Raw genomic sequence first — 18982 nt, forward strand, 5'->3', positions numbered from 1 at the left:
TACCCAGACCTTGGCTCTAATTCATTAGAAGGTCTCAGTGGACCTATATATCAGAGTTTTAGAAATTAAGATCAATCTTAGGATATTTGAAGTTTTAGTTTAGCCAATAAGAGATCTGTCCAACTTTCCATAAGATTCACCTGCCACATTTGTATTGGCGGGGCGGGGGTGGGGGGCGAGGAGTTAGCACTTCCTAATTAAGGAACTTTCTACAAAATTTGCCTTGCATGTGGCCAGCCCAGGACTTTGTACTTCGCATCTGGCACAGTGAGTTTTGATGTACTCATTACAAACGTGGCTCTGCCAAACCCAGTGTTGCGGCTCAAATAATAAAGAATCTCAGACAACCCTGCCTTTCCTTAGCATTTCTGGTTCACGGATGCAGGCTAACAAAATAAAAGGTGACTGACAGTTACCGGAATTTCACATTTAAACGAATACACACAGCGCCTCAATCTTTGTTTTCTTTTATCTCGAAATCTATTTTTTATTTTAATGAATCACCATGAGATACAGACTTACAAACTTTCATGATTGCGTTTTGATCTTGAAATCTTTTGAGACAAATAGAAAGTGGTTTGTAGGAAGCTCGTAGCTATGGGTATGTTGTATGGTAATACCCTCAATGTAATACTCAGGATAATTAAGGTGTTTTACTGGAGTAACAGAGAAGTTATGTATTTCTCAATATATTTTGTTATTTTGTTCAGTTTAAATTGTTTGTCTATTGGTTACGGGAATATATACAAGGTCTTATAAACCTGTTCCCTCTCCCCTGGCAATGAGGCAAGGCAGTAGAGAAGTCCAGTCTTCAGTCCCAAAGCAGGGCCCAGAAGCCTGTTAGCTGGATCCCCCTCTGTAAATGCACTATCTGAGTACCTAGAGTAAACTCCCTGCATGCTTTAAAGGATGTGGTAATAATACTTCGGAGTTTTCTTTTGTTTTGAGGCCTCACCTGGCAGTAGTCAAGAAATACTCCTGGTGGGGCTTAGTGGATCATACAGGATGCTCAGGATTATGCTCAGATTAGGTGCATTTAAGGCAATCACCCTACCTGCTGTACTATCACTCGAACCACTATTATGGTAGGATTTTAAATGGAAACTTTAGTAACCCTTCATAAGACGATAATTTTTTTTTCTACAATGAAACCTGTCTCTGAGGGGCAATATGGTTTCTCTTCCACATTTACAATTACAGTTACAGATTGTATTCAGTGAAGTTGGCAATGTGTTCACATTGGTTTGGTAAGAACTGGGGTCAAAATTTATAAATTATTTATTTTTTATTGAAACAGGGTGAATTAGAGAATTACATAATTGTTCATGATTGTATTTCAATAGTCCAACACCCATCCCTTCTACCAGTGTATTTTCCCAAAACCAGGGTCCTCAGTTTCCCTCCCACTTCTTCAAGTCACCCCCAATCTCAGCCTGTCTCTATGGCAGGTAATTCTCTCTCTCTCTTTCTCTCTCTATCTCTTTCTCTTTTCATTTTAGGCATTATGGTTTGCAATACAGAAGCTGACAGGTTATCATGTATATCCCTTTACCTGCTTCCAACACTCATCTCTTGTCCAGAGTGATCATTTCCAACTAGTGTTGTCAAATGGATCCTCCTCTATCATAACTACCATCCAATTTCCATACCACTGATCAACCACTGATCATTCATGTAGCTTGATATTTGTCAATTTAGATTAAATAAATTTAGAGAAATACCACTTTATCCAGTAGGCATCTGGTCCTATTTTCCCAACTGCAGGCTCAAGGGCAGTTTAGCTTTTTAATTTTTTTTGCCTGACTACAAAGGGTCCTTCTAGATCTCAGAGACAGAAGCAATGTTTTCCTCTTGTTAGAGGCTGTCTCTTGAAGACAGTGCCCTACTATCAATATGAGTGTGGCCCCATGGGAAAAAAATACAAGTAGATGCTAGTGACAAAGGAATAAGAAAGAATGAAGAGAATGTACACAGAAGTTTCAGGTCAGTGATTTTCCTCTATGATTATAATGATGGATAAATAGTATGATTTTCTCAAAACATCTAGAAAGTATAGCATCGAGAGTGAATCCTGGGGCCAGATTGATACGGGTAGGTTGTTTGTAAATTATGTGGTTGACCTGGATTAAATTCCGAGTATCCAATATGGTCCACCCATGCACCACCAGGAGTAATTCCTAAGTGCAGAGACAGGAGTAACCTCTGAGCATCGCCAGGTATGACCTCAAAAGCTAATAATAATAATATCCATCATATCAACTTTAGAAATGTCTTTGACGATTGTTAAATGAAACAAGTCCGAAGAAGGATAAACACAGGACGATATCACTTGTATGTGAAATTTAGAATAACTGGATGACTGAAATGCAATGTTTTAAAGAGGAGGATGCTCTATTCAACCTTAGCCCTAGGCAAGAGGGAGGAGAAGGGAAATAAGAGTGGAGGGAAGGGATAGAAAAGTCAGAGGAGAAGGAATGGGGGTCAGGTCCGGGGATTCAGGTTTTATTAAGGAAAGATAGAGCCAAATATCCAATCCACAGTATCAAGTACAATGAAGTCAAGAGACCAAAATTATAACAGCCAAACTGAGAAAGCTGCTTGTCTAGAGGGCAGGGCTGGAGGTGGGTAGATGATACGGGCAGGAACCTGAGACCATTGGTGGGGGGAATTTGGCACTAGTGGTGGGATTGGTGTTGTAATGTTGTATGTCTAAAGTTCAACTATGAATAACTTTGGAAATCATGGTGCTTTAGTTTTTTTACATGTCTTAGTTGGAAAACAAATTTTAAAAAGAAAAGAAAAAGAATGTCTTTGATACTTATATTTCATGGAAAAGAAAGTCAAAGCAGAGGGAGAACATCAAACTTAAACACTTCTGCACTGCCAAAGAATGGCGGCCAAAATTAAAACACTCCCTCAATGAACAGGAGAAAATATCTGCACAGCATTTGTGTGACAAAAACACAAATTTCCAAGATGTGCGAACGTTGGCAAAATTTAGAAACAGAATAATATACTCAGAACTTACAACTTGCTCTGTGCTCAGAGATCACTCCTGGTGGCCTTCGGGGACCATAAGTGGTGCAGGGGACCAAACCCAGGCCAGCCTCGGTAGTGCTCAAAGCAAGCTCCCTTCCCACTGTGTAAGTAATCCAGCCCCTGTCCACCTAATTTTAATTGATGCTTTCAGGACCTCTGAGCCTCTCTGACGTGATCCCTGAGCAGAGCCAAGTGTGCTCCCCCAAAACAAACAAACAAAAAAAAACCACAAAACAACATCAAAAACATATCTTCTCCCTCTTACCGTTAATTTTTCCTGGATCTCCTGTTTCCTTTGATGTTGTCTCACATATCTCTCAGTCTACCTATTGTCAGGTGTATTCAAACAGCTTTGCTTAGTCTAGGGCAGTCAAACCTCACTCAACTTTGACCCCTCAGCCTGCCAGGAGAGATTTCTGAGCATTGCCAAGTGTGGCCCAGAAAACAAAATGAAACAGAACAAAAGAAAACAAAATATAAAAATAATTTAAAAAACATATCATCTACACAATGAAATACTATGCAGCTCTTAGGAAAGATGAAGTCATGAAATTAGCTTCTAAGTGGATAGTCATAGAGAGCATCATGCTAAGTGAAATGAGTCAGAGAGAGAGGGACAGACATAGAATGACTGCACTCATTCGTGGAATATAAAATAACACAATATGAGACTGACACCCAAGGACAGTAAAGACAAGGGCCAGAAAGATCGTACCATTGTTGGAAATCTGCCTCCTGAACTGGGGGAGAAGGCAGCTGGAATAGAGAAGGGATCACTAAGTGAATGAGGGTTGGAGGGATCATTCGGGATGGAAGATGTGTGTAGAAAGCAGATAAAGGACGAAGTATGATAGCCTCTCAGTGTCTATACTGCAAAAGTAGAGAGAATGAGGGAAATTGTCTGCCATAGAGCAGGGGTAGAGGTGGGATGCGGTGAGGGAGTGAATAGTGGTGACAGTGGTATTGGAAAATGTGCACTGTTGGAGGGATGGGTGTTCTATGATTGTATGACTGAAACTCAAACATGAAAGCTTTGTAACTGGAGCTCATGGTGGTTTCAAATAAGAATAATGATCATAAAATAAATAAATAAAAACCAATACACCTTCCCCTTTTGACCTCTCCTCTTTCCCTGCTTAAAGACTGATTGGAGTCAGTCCCTTCCTCCAAGCGTACATGACGTCACTGAGGAGCAGCTTATCAGAGGTTCTGCTCTACTCAGTGTAGCCTTTCACTACTAATCAAGAACTGTAGGGATGTAAGTACCAGGTCGGGGTGCTGGGATTTTTTCCTCTTGAATGTCATTTTCCTTGAGCAAGGTTCAGCCCATTTTATATAAGTTTTGGTTTTAGTTGGGGAGTCACACCTAATGATACTGAGGGCTCACTCCTGGCTCTGCACTCAGAAATTCCTCCTGGCATTTCTTGGGATGTCAAAGGTCAAACCCAGGTCAGTCACATGCCAGACAAGCGCCTTACTCACTGCACTATCTCTCCAGCCCCTGAAATGCTGTTTTTTTTTTTTTGGTCTGGAATGAACTGGAATGAAAAAGCCATTCAGACAGACACAACAACTAACATCCCTCCTCTGCTGGAAGGTCGCTCTCCGAAAATGCTTACTTCATGCCCTCAGTCCCTCTGAGTCTGTTCAAGTGCCTTTCCTAAAGCAAAACCACTAGTGTTGAACCATCGATTCATTTCAGCAATCACACTTGTCCTTGCTGCCTATCAAATGTAAAGTCACATTATTTACCCTAGAATAAAAAGAATTTGGGGGGGGGGGTGGTGCAGGGGTAGGCATTTGCATTGCACACAGCCAGCCCAGCTTCAATCCCAGGCATCCGATATGGTCCCCCAAGCACCAATAGAAATAGTTCTTGAGTGGAGACCTAGGATTAACCCCTGAGCATCGCTGGATGTAAACTCAAAAGCAAAAATAAATAAATAAATAAATAAATATTTTTTAGGTTTTAGAATTACTGCTTTTATGCAGCAACACGGTTGGAACTGGAAGATACCGTCTTGAGTGAAGTTATCCAGAAAAAGAAACAAAAACAGGATGATGTCACTCATCTGTGGAATACCGAACACTGGATGTGGAAATGTACTGTAAAGGGGCTGCTTCAATCATCCCTGATTCCAGTGTTTAGAGAGAAGCCAGACAAAGAAGGAAAGAAATTTGGGGCGCAAGAGAACCAGAAGTTTACAGGGATCAGGGATTCATTTATGCCAGTGATATGAGTGAGAGGTGTAGTCATTTACCCAAAACACAGATGCAACAGAACTGAAAACAAAGAGATCTAAGCTGTAACTACTGAAACGTAGTCATGTGCTTGTCCAGATGACAGGCGGGGGTAGAGTGGGGACTGGGGTGGGGAGGAAATACGGGAACACGGGTGGAGGGAAGCTGATTCATGCATTGGTGTTCAATTATTGTATGCCGAAGTACAACTATCAATAACTTTAAAAATCCTGGCACTTTAATGAAAACTTTAAAAAAAAATACAATGAAATAAATTTCCAGAATTCAGAACCCACTGAGGTTAAAGACCCCAGAATTAGACTCCAATATTTTTCCTGTGGTGCTGAGACCACAGATGTGGTTGTGGGGATGGAGCCGAACCCCACCTTTCAAGTTGCATTCTCAGTGACTGAGCATTCCAATGGCATAATAGTTTCAACAAGAGAATCCTACAGCACAATTGTATGCAATTCCCCTGTTCCCAAAGGAAACTGCTGTAATGCCACATCCTGTACCCGTGATTTGAGTTCTGAAATCAAACAAAATGCACAATGAGAATTATTCCAGTGTTGAATGGAATGCAGTTGAATGACCAAGCATGTGGAGGACATCTCCATAGTTCTCACAGTCCAATCAAGTCTACATAAAGGGAAAATCTGCAGGAAGTGTTGCTGGGAGGAGCTCAGCAATCCACAAAAAAGCCTTTTGGGTTTTGTTTTTAATCAGACCCAGTGATGCTTGGGATACCATAGGGGATGCTGGACATCGAAGGTAGGCGGCATTTGTAAGGCGATCACCCTCCCTGATGCACTGCTGTTCTGGTCCTAATTAACTTCACTATGGTTTCACAGTCACAATTTAACATACACACAATAAAACAATTTTTGGTGCATACAAGCGTGCAGCAGGTAGGCATTTGTCTTGCATGAGGCTGAAAGGGGTTGATCCTTGAACACTGCCAAAAGCAACTTATGAGAACCACCAGGATTAACTGCTGAGCATCCCCAGGCCCCCCAAAAAAAGAAAACGAAACTTCTTCCTATATTCAAAAAACATGGCAATGATCCAAAGGCAAAGATAAGCATGGTGTCAGATTAACTGAGTGGGGTCCAGAGAAGGTACCCGACCCTATAGGAGTACAGTCAAGCTAGTTATACAGCCGGGGAAACAAGGGTCTTGAAACACATGGACTATTAGACATACCTGACAGATGAGGAAGAATGACAACAAAGTCAAGAAAGCAAAGCACAGGATCTCTCCGTAATGAACAGCTCTGGGGAGAAGACTCCCCTACCTCATGCTGCACCCCCGCATCACATGTTCTAGGGATGAGAAGGGGACACTCAATGTCCAATGAGCAACTCAAAGATTTTGTGGACTGGAAGACTCCTGGGTTGACCACATGCAAGGCAAGTATCCTACTTGCTCTACTATTGCTCTGGCCATTTCTAAATATATGGGAGAAAACGGGGAAAAATGGGAGAGCACTTACAAAGCTTTCAGGTTTAAATCTCGGTCATACAGTGAAACACCCGTCCATTCACCGTGCACATTTTCCACCACTAAAAAACCCAAGTATTCCGCCATTCCACACCCTGCCCCTACCTGTGGGGCAGATAATTTCCACATTACTCTCGTTACTTTGATTACAGTCAATATTTTGACACGAGATCCACCATTATTATTTGGGATTTTACCCCAGCACTCAGATCTGCTGAAAACGCAAGAGTAGACAATTATTTTTTTTCTATTGCTGGTTATAAATAACTTATGAATTTGAAATTATGAAATTTTAACAATCAAATCTGGAGAGATTTCTGCCAAAACCAGCTGGTTTCCGAGATTTGTTCCTGAGTCTCTGGTATTATGGCCATTAAGCAGCTTTATCAAGAGCCAGATAGGCGGTTCTCTGGAATGACTCAGGGTCTTGGTGGGGAGGGGAGGAAAGGGCCGGCTCCACCCAATCCTGAGAGGCCCCATGTATGTCGTGGGTGTGGGCCCAAACCTGACTTTCCAATGGCGTTTGGAGGATGGAGGCCACCAAGCCGCCAAGGAAGAGCAGGCGGAGTGACAGCACCAATTCCCAATGGGGTGGCCAGGTGACAGTAACCTACTGCAGGGTTCAGATGCATTTCTGCTAAAAGGCGCTGGATATTGAGATTTGTCTCTGAATCTCTGGGATCATGGCCATTACGCACCTTGATCACGAGCCACAGAGGCCAATCGTGGGCACCAGACAACTCGGGGTCTTGTTGGGGTGGGGAGAAAGGGGCCGTCTCCACCACCATCCCGTTAGGCCCTGCATGTCTCCTCACTGGGGGTCCAAACCTAACCGTCCAAAAGCCATTAGTGATGGTGACCACTGAGCCGCCAGGCACGAAACCTATTCCCATGTAAAATACCCAGCTTTGGTAACCTGCTGTGGGAACCAGACACATTTCTGCTGAAAACCGCTGGGTTCCGATATTTGTTTCTGAGTCTCCGGGATCATAGCCTTTAAACAGTTTGATCAGGAACCAGAGAGATCTTGCCTCCAATTATATAGCTGAGCGAGAAATGGTTTGTTGGTCTGTCTCGCACATACCTAACTTTTGGCCATTTACTTTCTTGGAAGACTTTGCCCAAAGTTTTTGAAGTCTGGCCAAAGGCACAGCAGCAATTTTGTGGTATCTGGAAGTCTGACGATGCCATCAAGCTGCTTATGGACTCACTTTACAGACACAGATTGACGTGCTGGTGGTAACATACCCCCGAGAAGTAGAAATTCTATATATGGAAAAAACACCAATAGTGGTGTTGGACTCACTGTAAAGCGAGTAGGATGCTTGCCTTGCTGATCCAGGTCAAACATCCCCATCGCATGGGAACTCAGCAGCACCACAGAATAATTCCTGAGCTGCAGAACCAGAAGTAACCTTGAGCATCAAAAAATCCCTTCCAACTCCCCTGAAAAAAGAAGCTATTAAAATTAATCCAAAGAGGGGCTGAAGTGATAGCAGAGCAGGTAGAACATTTGACTTGCACGTGACCAACCCGATTCAAATTCCAGCAACAATAAGGTCCCCTGAGCTTTACCAGGAGTAATTCCTGAGTGCATAAGCCAGGAGTAACGCCATGTACAAAGCTGTGTGTGATCCAAAAAGCAAAAAAAAAAAAAAAATTAATCCAAAGAGTAAATTTTCAGAGGCAAATGCCTCTCACTTGTCCAAATGCGCCCCAAAGTCCCAACCCCAGCACGGAAGCCAATGAAAATGACTGACGGCAAAAGTGTCCCTTTCCTTTGGGGGCTGCCTGTGAACATATCTGGAGTTTCGATAAGTGTTATGTCCAGTCCAAAGGCTCCAAACAGGATCCTGCGCAGTCTCGAGTAGGGAGGAATGAGATAGCCAAGACTCCCATTCTCTGCAGGCTCCTCACACCAAGGCCTGAAGTCCATGTGCCCACCCTCCAGTGCCATCTTGGACCTGGATGTGATCGTGGCTGCAGGGGCCCTCAGGATAACGCACCCTCACCCATGGCACTTGCGCCACAGAACCCCCAATGCACCCCTCAAAATCTCCACATCCCCTAAAGCCTGGATATCCAGAACAAGTAAAAACACGCATGAAAGCACCCTAAAAGCTGGCGTGACCTTCTGCTCAAGTTCTCAAACCAGGATTTTCAGGGCGCCAAGCATTCCAAATCCTAACACACGAACTACTGAAGAATGAAGGTTTACCTGTTTTTCCATTTTAAAAGTATTCAACGCAGCATCTTGGTTGATTTCTGCCATAATTCTCGCTAACCAGCCCCTCTGGGCCAAGCCAGAAGCATAGCAAACAATAAGAGTAGTGAGCCGTGACAGCTCTGAGCAGGGGGGTGTTTCTGTACCTGTTCATTCAGTCACCTTCCTCCTTATTTTCATCACCAGGACCCATTATTTACAAGTTAACACACAAGCAATTCCAAGCACAAGAATACTGGCATAGGTGCAGCCAGGGTGAAAATCAGCAGGTACCTTTCACTGACATAAGGAGAAGCCTGTCCCAAGCAGGCAGGCTTACTTCCCTCTTAACTGCACTTTTTTAACACGCTTGACCATCGTGTCCAAAGGAAACTTGCTTGAATGACTTGTCCTGTTCTGTCATTAGAGACTGTTATTAAGGGATTAAACCATCCAGTATATATTTTTGTGTATTAAGGTGTGAGGGGTACATTGAGGCCATACAGAGGCCTTCCCACATTCCTTACATATATATGGTTTCTCTCCACTGTGAATTCTCCTATGTACAGTCAATTGTGAGGATGAAGTTAAGGCCTTTCCGCACTACAGACATATCTAAGACTTCTCTCCATTATGAATTCTCATGTGTAGAGTAAGGGAAGAGAACTGTGTGAATGCCTTCCCACATGTCTGACACTGATGAGGTTTCTCTCTGAGATGAATTTTCATATGTGCAGTAAGTCTTGAGGCTCCAGCAAAGGCCTTTCCACATTCCTTACATATATATGGTTTTACTCCAGTGTGAATTTTCCTATGTTCACGAAGTTTTGAGGCTACAGCAAAGGCCTTGCCACATTCCTTACATATATATGGTTTCTCTCCAGTGTGAAGTCTCCTATGTACATTAAGGCTTGAGGCTGTAGCAAAGGCCTTTCCACATTCCTTACATATATACGGTTTCTCTCCAGTGTGAATTCTTCTATGTACAGTAAGTGTTGAGGCTTTAGCAAAGGCCTTCCCACATTCCTTACATATATACGGTTTCTCTCCAGTGTGAATTCTTCTATGTACAGTAAGTTTTGAGGCTGTAGCAAAGGCCTTCCCACATTCCTTACATATATACGGTTTCTCTCCAGTGTGAATTCTTCTATGTACAGTAAGTTTTGAGGCTGTAGCAAAGGCCTTCCCACATTCCTTACATATATACGGTTTCTCTCCAGTGTGAATTTTCCTATGTACACTAAGGCTTGAGGCTTCAGCAAAGGACTTCCCACATTCCTTACATATATACGGTTTCTCTCCAGTGTGAATTCTCCTATGCACAGTAAGTTTTGAGGCTCTAGCAAAGGCCTTCCCACATTCCTTACATATATACGGTTTCTCTCCAGTGTGAACTCTCCTATGTATAGTAAGTTTTGAAGATGTAGCAAAGGCCTTTCCACATTCCTTACATATATATGGTTTCTCCCCAGTGTGAATTTTCCTATGTTCACTAAGAGTTGAGTCTACAGCAAAGGCCTTCCCACATTCCTTACATATATACGGTTTCTCTCCAGTGTGAATTCTCCTATGTATACTGAGGCGTGAGGATTTAGTAAAGGCCTTCCCACATTCCTTACATACAAACAGTTTCTCTCCAGTGTGAATTCTCCTATGTATACTGAGGCCTGAGGATTTAGTAAAGGCCTTTCCACATTCCTTACATACATACGGTTTCTCTCCCGTGTGAATTTTCCTGTGGTCACTAAGTGTTGAGGCTACAGCAAAGGCCTTCCCACATTCCTTACATATAAACGGTTTCTCTCCAGTGTGAATTCTCCTATGTACACTAAGATTTGAGGCTACAGCAAAGGACTTCCCACATTCCTTACATATATACGGTTTCTCTCCAGTGTGAATTCTCCTATGTACACTAAGACTTGAGGCTGCACCAAAGGCCTTCCCACATTCCTCACATATATACGGTTTCTCTCCAGTGTGAATTCTCCTATGTACAGTAAATTTTGAAGGTCTAGCAAAGGTCTTTCCACATTCCTTACATATATATATTTTCTCCCCAGTGTGAATTTTCCTATGTTCACTAAGAGTTGAGGCTCTAGCAAAGGCCTTCCCACATTCCTTACATATATACGGTTTCTCTCCAGTGTGAATTCTCCTATGTATACTGAGGCCGGAGGACTGAGTAAAGAACTTTCCACATTCCTTACACATATATGGTTTCTCTCCAGTGTGAATACTTCTATATATACAGAGGCCTGAGGATAGAGTAAAGGCATTACCACTCTCCTGACATATATAAGGCTTCTCTCCACTATAGGTTTTCAGAGGTCTATTAAGACTAGAGGTCTGAATAAAGGCCTTCCCACATGTCTGACACTCATGAGGTTTCTCTCCTGTATGAATTCCCCTATGCATAATAATATGTGATGACTGATCGAAGGCCTTCCCACATGCTTCACATGCAAAAGGTTTCGCTCCTGAATTTATATTCATAAAGTCATGATGGAGTAACTCTTGACTCACACTCTGCTCTCGGGGCTGACTTTTCTGGGGATTCTGTCCACTGTGGTTTTCTAAGGGAACACCACAGCGCTGAGAAAATGGGGAGGCTCCCCCACATTCCTTACACCTAGATTGGTTCTGCTCACGGTGACTGTGGTTGAGGGTATGTTGCTGTGAGGGACTCACTATAAACAGTACCCTAGCAGGTACGCCACCTGGGAATTTTGTGTCTGTGAACTGAGAATAAAACACTCCAAGGAACTTTTTCCAGGAGAGGGCTTCTTCAGAGTGAGGTAGCTCTCGCCATTCCGATCACCCTCAGAAGACATCCCGCCTGTCTCGTCGTCCTCATGGGGCTGAGGGCAGGATTGATCACTCGAGACATTATCATACAGTGCAGGATCAGAGACATTCCACTCCGGGTGGCAGCTTTCCTGTAGAACAACAGAGGATTCTAATTATTGACTAATTCACTGAGTCTTCCTGTCAAAAATCTGAGCCCTTCAGATGTGGTTTCACACATATGCACCGCACAAATGCAATTACTGACATATGAATTGTCTTACTATTGAATAACTTCATGTTACTGTAAGTTGGACGCACAAAATTGATGGATATAGAGTCAGTAAATTCTGTGACTTCCTCCCCTTTAAATTAATGAAGGAATACAACTGGAAACAATTCCTTCTATAGAAAACGGATGCATCCATTTCAAGAGAAAATGAAATACATCCACATGTGGGTTTGGTTAAAGCTCATTGTGGAACCTGTGATGCAGGGGTGAAGACAACGCTGCATCGTCCCACAGCTGAGACAGACCACGTGGCCATGTGACCACAGACCAAGTGATGCCTTTCAGGATCAATGAAGTTTTTTTCCTTTGTTTTGTAGTTTCTATTTCTGGGGGTTGGGTGGGTGGAGGGGCACACCATGTAGTGTCCAGGATCAGTTCTGTCGGTCTATGCTGTCTATAAGGTGTGCTGGGTAAGGAACATCCGTCCATGTGCAAAGCAATTATATTTCTCACTGCACCATCTCTAGGGCGCAGAAATTAGCTTTCTAAACAACTACCACTGTCAAGCAAATCAAAACTCACAGTATTCTTAAATATGCTTGATTTCAGCACCTACTGAAGCTAAGGGTCCTCTACTCCAAGCATCAGGCTTTGGAATTCCTCCCTGCCATTCCCAGCCTTCCACCTTAACAATCACATACTTGGTCCACTCCTGCTGGCATAATAATATTTATTCTGAATTAGCGAATCTTACCAACTCAGTCGTACTTGCGGACCCCATTCCCAAATCAAAGTGGTGTAATGCCAAATCCTGAAGCCGTGGTTTCAGTTCTGAAACTGAACAAAACATGCAATTCAAGCACTTGTCAAAAAATGTAGCAAAACGATGTCAAGTAGTTAAGAGTACATCTCTGTGGTTCTCAACTTCCAAAGAGTCCCACACTAAAGAAAAGATTCGGATAGTGGAAAACTGTGAGGATCTTGGCAATTCTACACTAGGTTCTGTTTTTGTTTTTGAGCAGACCTGGTAATGTTCGGGGAACCAGGTTATTGAACAGATTATTGAACAGGTCACATTCAGGCGCTGCAAGGCACTCCCTGCTGTACTATTGTTCAGATCCAAACTAGCTCTGTTATGGTCTTACTTATTCGAAAGTCATGGAAGCAAATTACAGGACCATTCTGTGAGTGACAGTCCAGGGGAATGAAGAGCAGCGTGAGTGCGGCACAGACCCAAGAATCCAAAAGACCAAGGCCCCAGTCTCAGCAGTGTGTTTCGCGCATCCATTCACTGCACAGGGCCTGAGCCAGGAAGGGTCCTCAGACACTCACCCGCACACACTCCTCTCCTCCCCAACCTCAGGGCTCCTCCTTCCAGCCAGGAGATCACCGCAGGCTTCATCCCAGAGTTCCCTGCCCGACAAAGACAGAGGCATGGATAAGTGACAGGGAAAAGGTGAAAGGTAAATCCCCATGTTTTCCTGATATAACTGGGCAAATATCTGAAAGGCATGAATAGAATGTCAAATTTCCAAAATGCCACATATTTCTAGTTTTCGAGAGGTAAGACCCAAGAAAATACCACAAATACTCTAGACCTGGTCTTGTGTATGGCTGACAGGTGTTTGATCAGCACAATATATTGTTGGTTTTTTTCTTGTTTGGGGTCTCACGTGGCAATGCTCAGGGGTGACTCCTGACTCTGTATTCAGAAATCAATGCTGCTGGTGCTCGGGGATGACATGGGATGCCGGGGATTTAACCCACATGCGCCGGTTGCAAGAAAATCACTTTCCTCCCTGTACTGTCTCTCTAAGCCCAGCAGCACATGGAGATTCCTGAGCCCCTCATGACCTCATCACGGATTTCAGTAAAACTAAGTGCATAATAAATCTGGAAATAGCCAAGGGGAACAAGAGACCCTTATTTTTTTAAGCTAAAACATGTATCCAGACAGGGGTATGGTGCCGTCAGTAGATCAATTTGTACCTGTGAGGCGAGTGCATCAGCAGCCTGATGGCACCTTCAGACTTCCAGATACCCCAAAATTGCTGCTGTGCCTTTGGCCAGACCCCAAAAACTTGGGGCAAAGTTTACCAAGAAAATAAACGGCGAAAAGTTTGGTATGTGGGAAACACACCCACAAACCACCTCCGACTCAGCTATATAATTGGAGGCAAGGCCTCTTTGTTTTCTGATTCAACTGCTTAATGTCCGTAATCCCAGAGACTCAGAAACGAATCTCAGAACCCAGCGGCATTAGGTAGAAACACCTCCGGTCCGTGCAGTAGGCTACCGGTGCTGGGGCAACCCAGGTGGGAATAGGTTTAGTGCTTTGGCCTGTTCCCCCTGGCGGCCCAGTGGCCGCCATCCTTCAGAGGCCACTGGATAGTCAGATTTGGGCCCCCAGTGACGAGACACACAGGGACTCACGGGATGGGGTCTCCCCGCCCCAACGAGACCCCAAGTCATCACCCATGAATGGCCTCTCTGGCTCCTGATCAAGATGCTTAACGGCCATGATCCCAGAGACTCAGAAACAAATCTGAAAACCCAGTGGCTTTTGGTAGAAATGCGTCAGGACCCCACAGTACATTCCTGTCGCCGGCCCACTTCGGGGAAGAAAGGGTGTTGTCCCTCCGCCTGCTCTCTCTTGGCGGCTTGGTGGCCGTTATTCTCCAGAGGCCACTGGACAGTCAGGCTTCGGCCCACAGTGATGAAACTTGTTGGGCCTCACAGGATGAGGGGGCAGCCGGGCCTGTCCTCCCCACTCCAACGAGACCAAGTCATCACCCACGAACGGCCTCTCTGGCTCCTGATCAAGCTGCTTAATGGCGTTGATCCCAGAGACTCAGAAACAAATCTCGAAACCCAGCGGCTTTTGGTAGAAATGTGTCCGGACCTCGCAGTAGGTTACTGTCGCCAGGCCACCCCAGGGGGGGAAGGGTACTGTCCCTCCACCTGTTTCCTTCTGGTGGCTCGGTGGCCATCATCCTCCAGAGGCCACTGGACAATCAGGCTTGGGCCCACAGTGACGAAACTTGTTGGGCCTTATGGGATGGGGTGGAGCCGGGCCTGTCCTCCCCACCCCCACAAGACCCCAAGTCATCGCCCACGAACGGCCTCTCTGGCTTCTCAACAAACTGCTCAACGGCCATGATCCCAGAGACTCAGGAGTAGATCTCGAAACTCAGTGGCTTTTGGCAGAACTTCCTCCAGATTTAAGTGTTAAAATTTCATAATTTCAAAACCACATGGCCCTACTGCAGCCATGCGACATCATATGTTATTTATAACCAGCAATAGAACACAAATTGTCTATTGTTGCCTTTTCAGCATATCTGAGTGTTGGGGGTAAAATCTCAAATAATAATAGTGTGTCTGGTGTCGAAATATTGAATGTGATCAAAGTAGAGAGAGAGTAATGTAGAAATCATCTGCCCCACAGGTAGGGGGAGGGTGTGGAATGGGGGTATACTGGGGTTTTTGGTGGTGGAGAATGGGCACTGGTGAAGGTACAGGTGTTTCATTTTATGACCAAGACTTAGACCAAAAAGCTTTGTAAATGTCTCACAATGATTCATTAAATAAAATTATAAACTATGAAAAAAAAGTAAGGTGGAGTTCGTGCACAATTCAATCAGCTAATCAGTGGCTGAATAAGTAGCAGTACTCCTACAAAAATATGTATCCAGAAAGAGAGCAACGCAGGAGTTTCTCACGGTCAATCCAGTTGCGATACCCGATATCATCTAGGGTCCCTCATGCCAGTCAGAAGTGATCCCTGAGTGCAGAGTCCAGGAGCAAAACCTACGTCCTGCTGAAATCTCACAAGAACCATTAGAAGTAAATCCAAGCACTGAAATAGGGTAGGGTCTAATGAGTTGAGAGACGAGATATCAAATCCGCTGTGGTGGGAGAGAGTTAGTACAGCACATAGGACAGAAGCACTGCACACACATGTGGGTTTGATCCCAGGCAGCCCATATGGTCTTGGAGCAAAGCCAGGTGTGGATCCTGAATACACAGGCAGGAATAATCCCTAATCCCTAAGGAAAAAAAGAAAATGCAAAAACCGTGAGTGACTGGTGCAAAAGTTCTGGGTGTGAGGCACCAACATTTTAAGTTGCCAAGAGGTTTCAGTCCACGGTACCCCATGGCCCATGACTCTGTGCTAAAGGAGTCATTCTTTAGCACAGAGCCAGGAGAACTGTGGACTGTGCCCCCAAACAAAGGAAACAGCAAAACCAATTAAACACACAAAATTTCGTATAGTATACAAAGTAAATTGATTCACCAATGGATGGTTCTATTTAAAGGGACCTGAGCGATAACTGGGCAGATAGGGATCTTCCCATGGACACAGTTGAAACAGCTTGATGTGAATCACCCCATAGGGTCCGGCTACCCCACAAGAGTAATTCCTGAGGACAAAACTGAGAGTAAGCCCTGAGCCACAGGTGAACCCTAAAAAAACGAGAGAGAGAGAGAGAGAGAAGAGCTACTGCATGGCTGTCCAATATCCCAGCCCGTTACAGAGCTACTGTTGGACACACAGCTGCCACCCAACCCCAGGGAGCCCACGCGGGTCTGTTCAGACACGTTGTGGCTCCACACTGCTCTCACTGACAGCCTGCAGATGCTGGTATGTCTCCAGCATCACGTCCCTGTACAGCTTCCGTTGAGAGGCTTCCAGGCATGACCATTCCTCCAGGGTGAAGTTCACAGTCACGTCATTGAAGGTCACTACATCCTGACTCAGCACACGGAGAGGGTGGAGTCAGAATCTATCTTAGCCTCATTCCCACTACTCTGAGGCCAGGACCCAGGGTCCTATATTGTCGCTGGGCCTCCCCCCTCCCCCGCCCCGAATGAACCAGCCTCCATGCACACGAATGGCTGACGGGTCCCAGAAATTACATAAGGCACTTGGATCTGCTAAAGTGGGAGGACGTTATACAGAAGGTTCTTGAATGTATCTGCCTTTCCTGGTAACCCCAGGGCCAATTCGAGCACCACTAGTTCAGTGAGCACTGTAGAGAGGATCACCTGAACACAGACTTGTACGATCCAAAAGACTGTCCCTGGGTGTAGCAAAAACCACTGCACGCTCACCGCTGCACCCCCATAACACATGACCACTAGGATTGAGAACGTGAAGTCCATATAGACAACTACTCAGAGCAGTGCATGGCATGCGTGCCTGTAGGAACTCACTGCTCAGGACTGCCCCAAATCCTGGTCAAAGAAGGTAGAATTTTCTTGACCCCAACATCTCTACTGGCCTCAGAGATCCTTGGCTCTTTCTCCTTGGGATCACCGCATACCCAGAAATCCACACACAAGATTATGTGAACGTAAAACTATATGACCGAGCAGGTAGTCTCTCCAAAGTAGGAAGGACAAAACAGGAGAAAAGCAAGTCTGGGGGCCCAAGTCACTGTAGTTGCCAGGGCGCAAATGGGGCCAGCACACCCCAGGGTGCTCTGAGGCCAGTCAGTTGTGAATCCAGAGCACAGAGTCAAGAGGACAGCTGATGACAAAAACAATGCAAAAGAAGCCGAAGCAGCAGGTTGGCGTAATAGGACAGCTGTTCCGGGGACAGCACGTAGGACTGGCAATCCCCAACATCCCATATGGTCCCACAAGCACTGCCAGGGGCAATGCCAGACTGCAGCACAAGGAATGATTGCGAGACTCCTTGCTCTGCCACCCCTAATAAAACAGAAAACCCAAGATGAAACCTTTGGACCTCCAGCATCCCATTGGTCACCTAGACCTGTCAGGAATGAGCTCTGAGCACTGAGCTTTGAGTACTCCTCATTCACCACTGGGTCGGCCCCAAAGCCAAATAAAACAAAACAAATATACACAAAAGCAGCTTCAAACAGCAGAATTGGACGGTCCGATCAGAAGTCTCATCTTGGAATCCGTCCAAAAGAAACTCAAAACAGATGGCCCAGGAAGCCTGGGCACACCTGGTACTACCTCATGTCATTCTATCTGTCTACTCCTACCTGGGGACGGTTTATCAGAAACCGCGACACCATCTTCTCCTGTCACTGTTGTTCTGAGGATCAGCGGGAGGCTCCGTGCAAAGACCTGGAGAAGTCAGAAGAGTGAGCACCAGAGAGGAGCACCTCCTCTCACTCCTGAGCTCAGACCAGCCACACCCTCAGGCACAGCCTCACAATTCCACCTCTGGGAGACAATGGCAGAAGCTCCTGTCTTTGCTGGGGATGCAAATTTTGTTGGCATCTGTGCTGCACTTCAGGAGAGAAGCCTGGGCCCAGGCTACAGGGGAGGAAAAGACAGCCTTCTCTGATCCCTGGATTCTTCTCTGGCTCCCACAGGAAAGTCCCTGTAGGCCCTGCCAGGGGCCGACTCTCAGCCCAGGAGCTCCCGAATATTAGCGCCCCCCTTCGGGCTGGCTGCAGTGATGCACCCAGGGAACTGTAGCCGGAATGTGATTCAACCATGTAACTTAGAGTGGACAAACCTTTGACACTCTCTTGCAGGGTGGACAAGGACATGCACCTGGGCACTGTGTCCTGGGGACCTCAGTATTTGCCACAAAGGCAGGTGTCGTCTGCTCAGGGAGAGATGAAGAGTCAGGGGTGCTTTGCAGCTTGATGGGAGGGAGCTGAAATTCATAAACCAGAAAAAGATACACCAGTATTGTGGTTAGAAGGCAATAATGTGAACTGGGTGCTTGACTAGATGAACTGATCAATCCTCTGCATCCCATATGGCCCCCAGCAGAGCCAGGGATAATACCTGAGCTTAGAGACTTGAGTAAATCATGAGCATCTCCGCGTATGTGCCCTCCCCCTGTCCCAAAATCTAAAGAACCAAAAATAGCCCCCGAAATACAATTTCATTGGCAAACCTCAGCCACCTGCAAGCCCCCTTCCCCCATCCCCCGCATGACCCGGGCTCTCACGGCAGACAATGAAGATGACCAGCAACAGGTCTCCTGCCAT

General features: G+C 45.3%; 1 protein-coding gene across 1 annotated transcript; it reads right to left on the minus strand.

Moving 5' to 3' along the window:
* Nucleotides 1-9892: 9892 nt before the first annotated feature.
* On the minus strand, nt 9893-11095 carry LOC130022341 (zinc finger protein 345-like; the record flags this gene model as incomplete). The annotated part of the gene is made up of 2 exons (XM_056113090.1): nt 9893-10585; nt 10670-11095. Coding segments are annotated over 2 exons (1119 nt in total), but the record flags the coding sequence as incomplete, so codon positions are not given.
* Nucleotides 11096-18982: the final 7887 nt, after the last annotated feature.

The sequence above is a fragment of the Sorex fumeus genome, unplaced genomic scaffold (assembly GCF_029834395.1).
Source record: "Sorex fumeus unplaced genomic scaffold, SorFum_2.1 ptg000019l, whole genome shotgun sequence".
In the NCBI taxonomy this organism is placed as follows: domain Eukaryota; kingdom Metazoa; phylum Chordata; class Mammalia; order Eulipotyphla; family Soricidae; genus Sorex; species Sorex fumeus.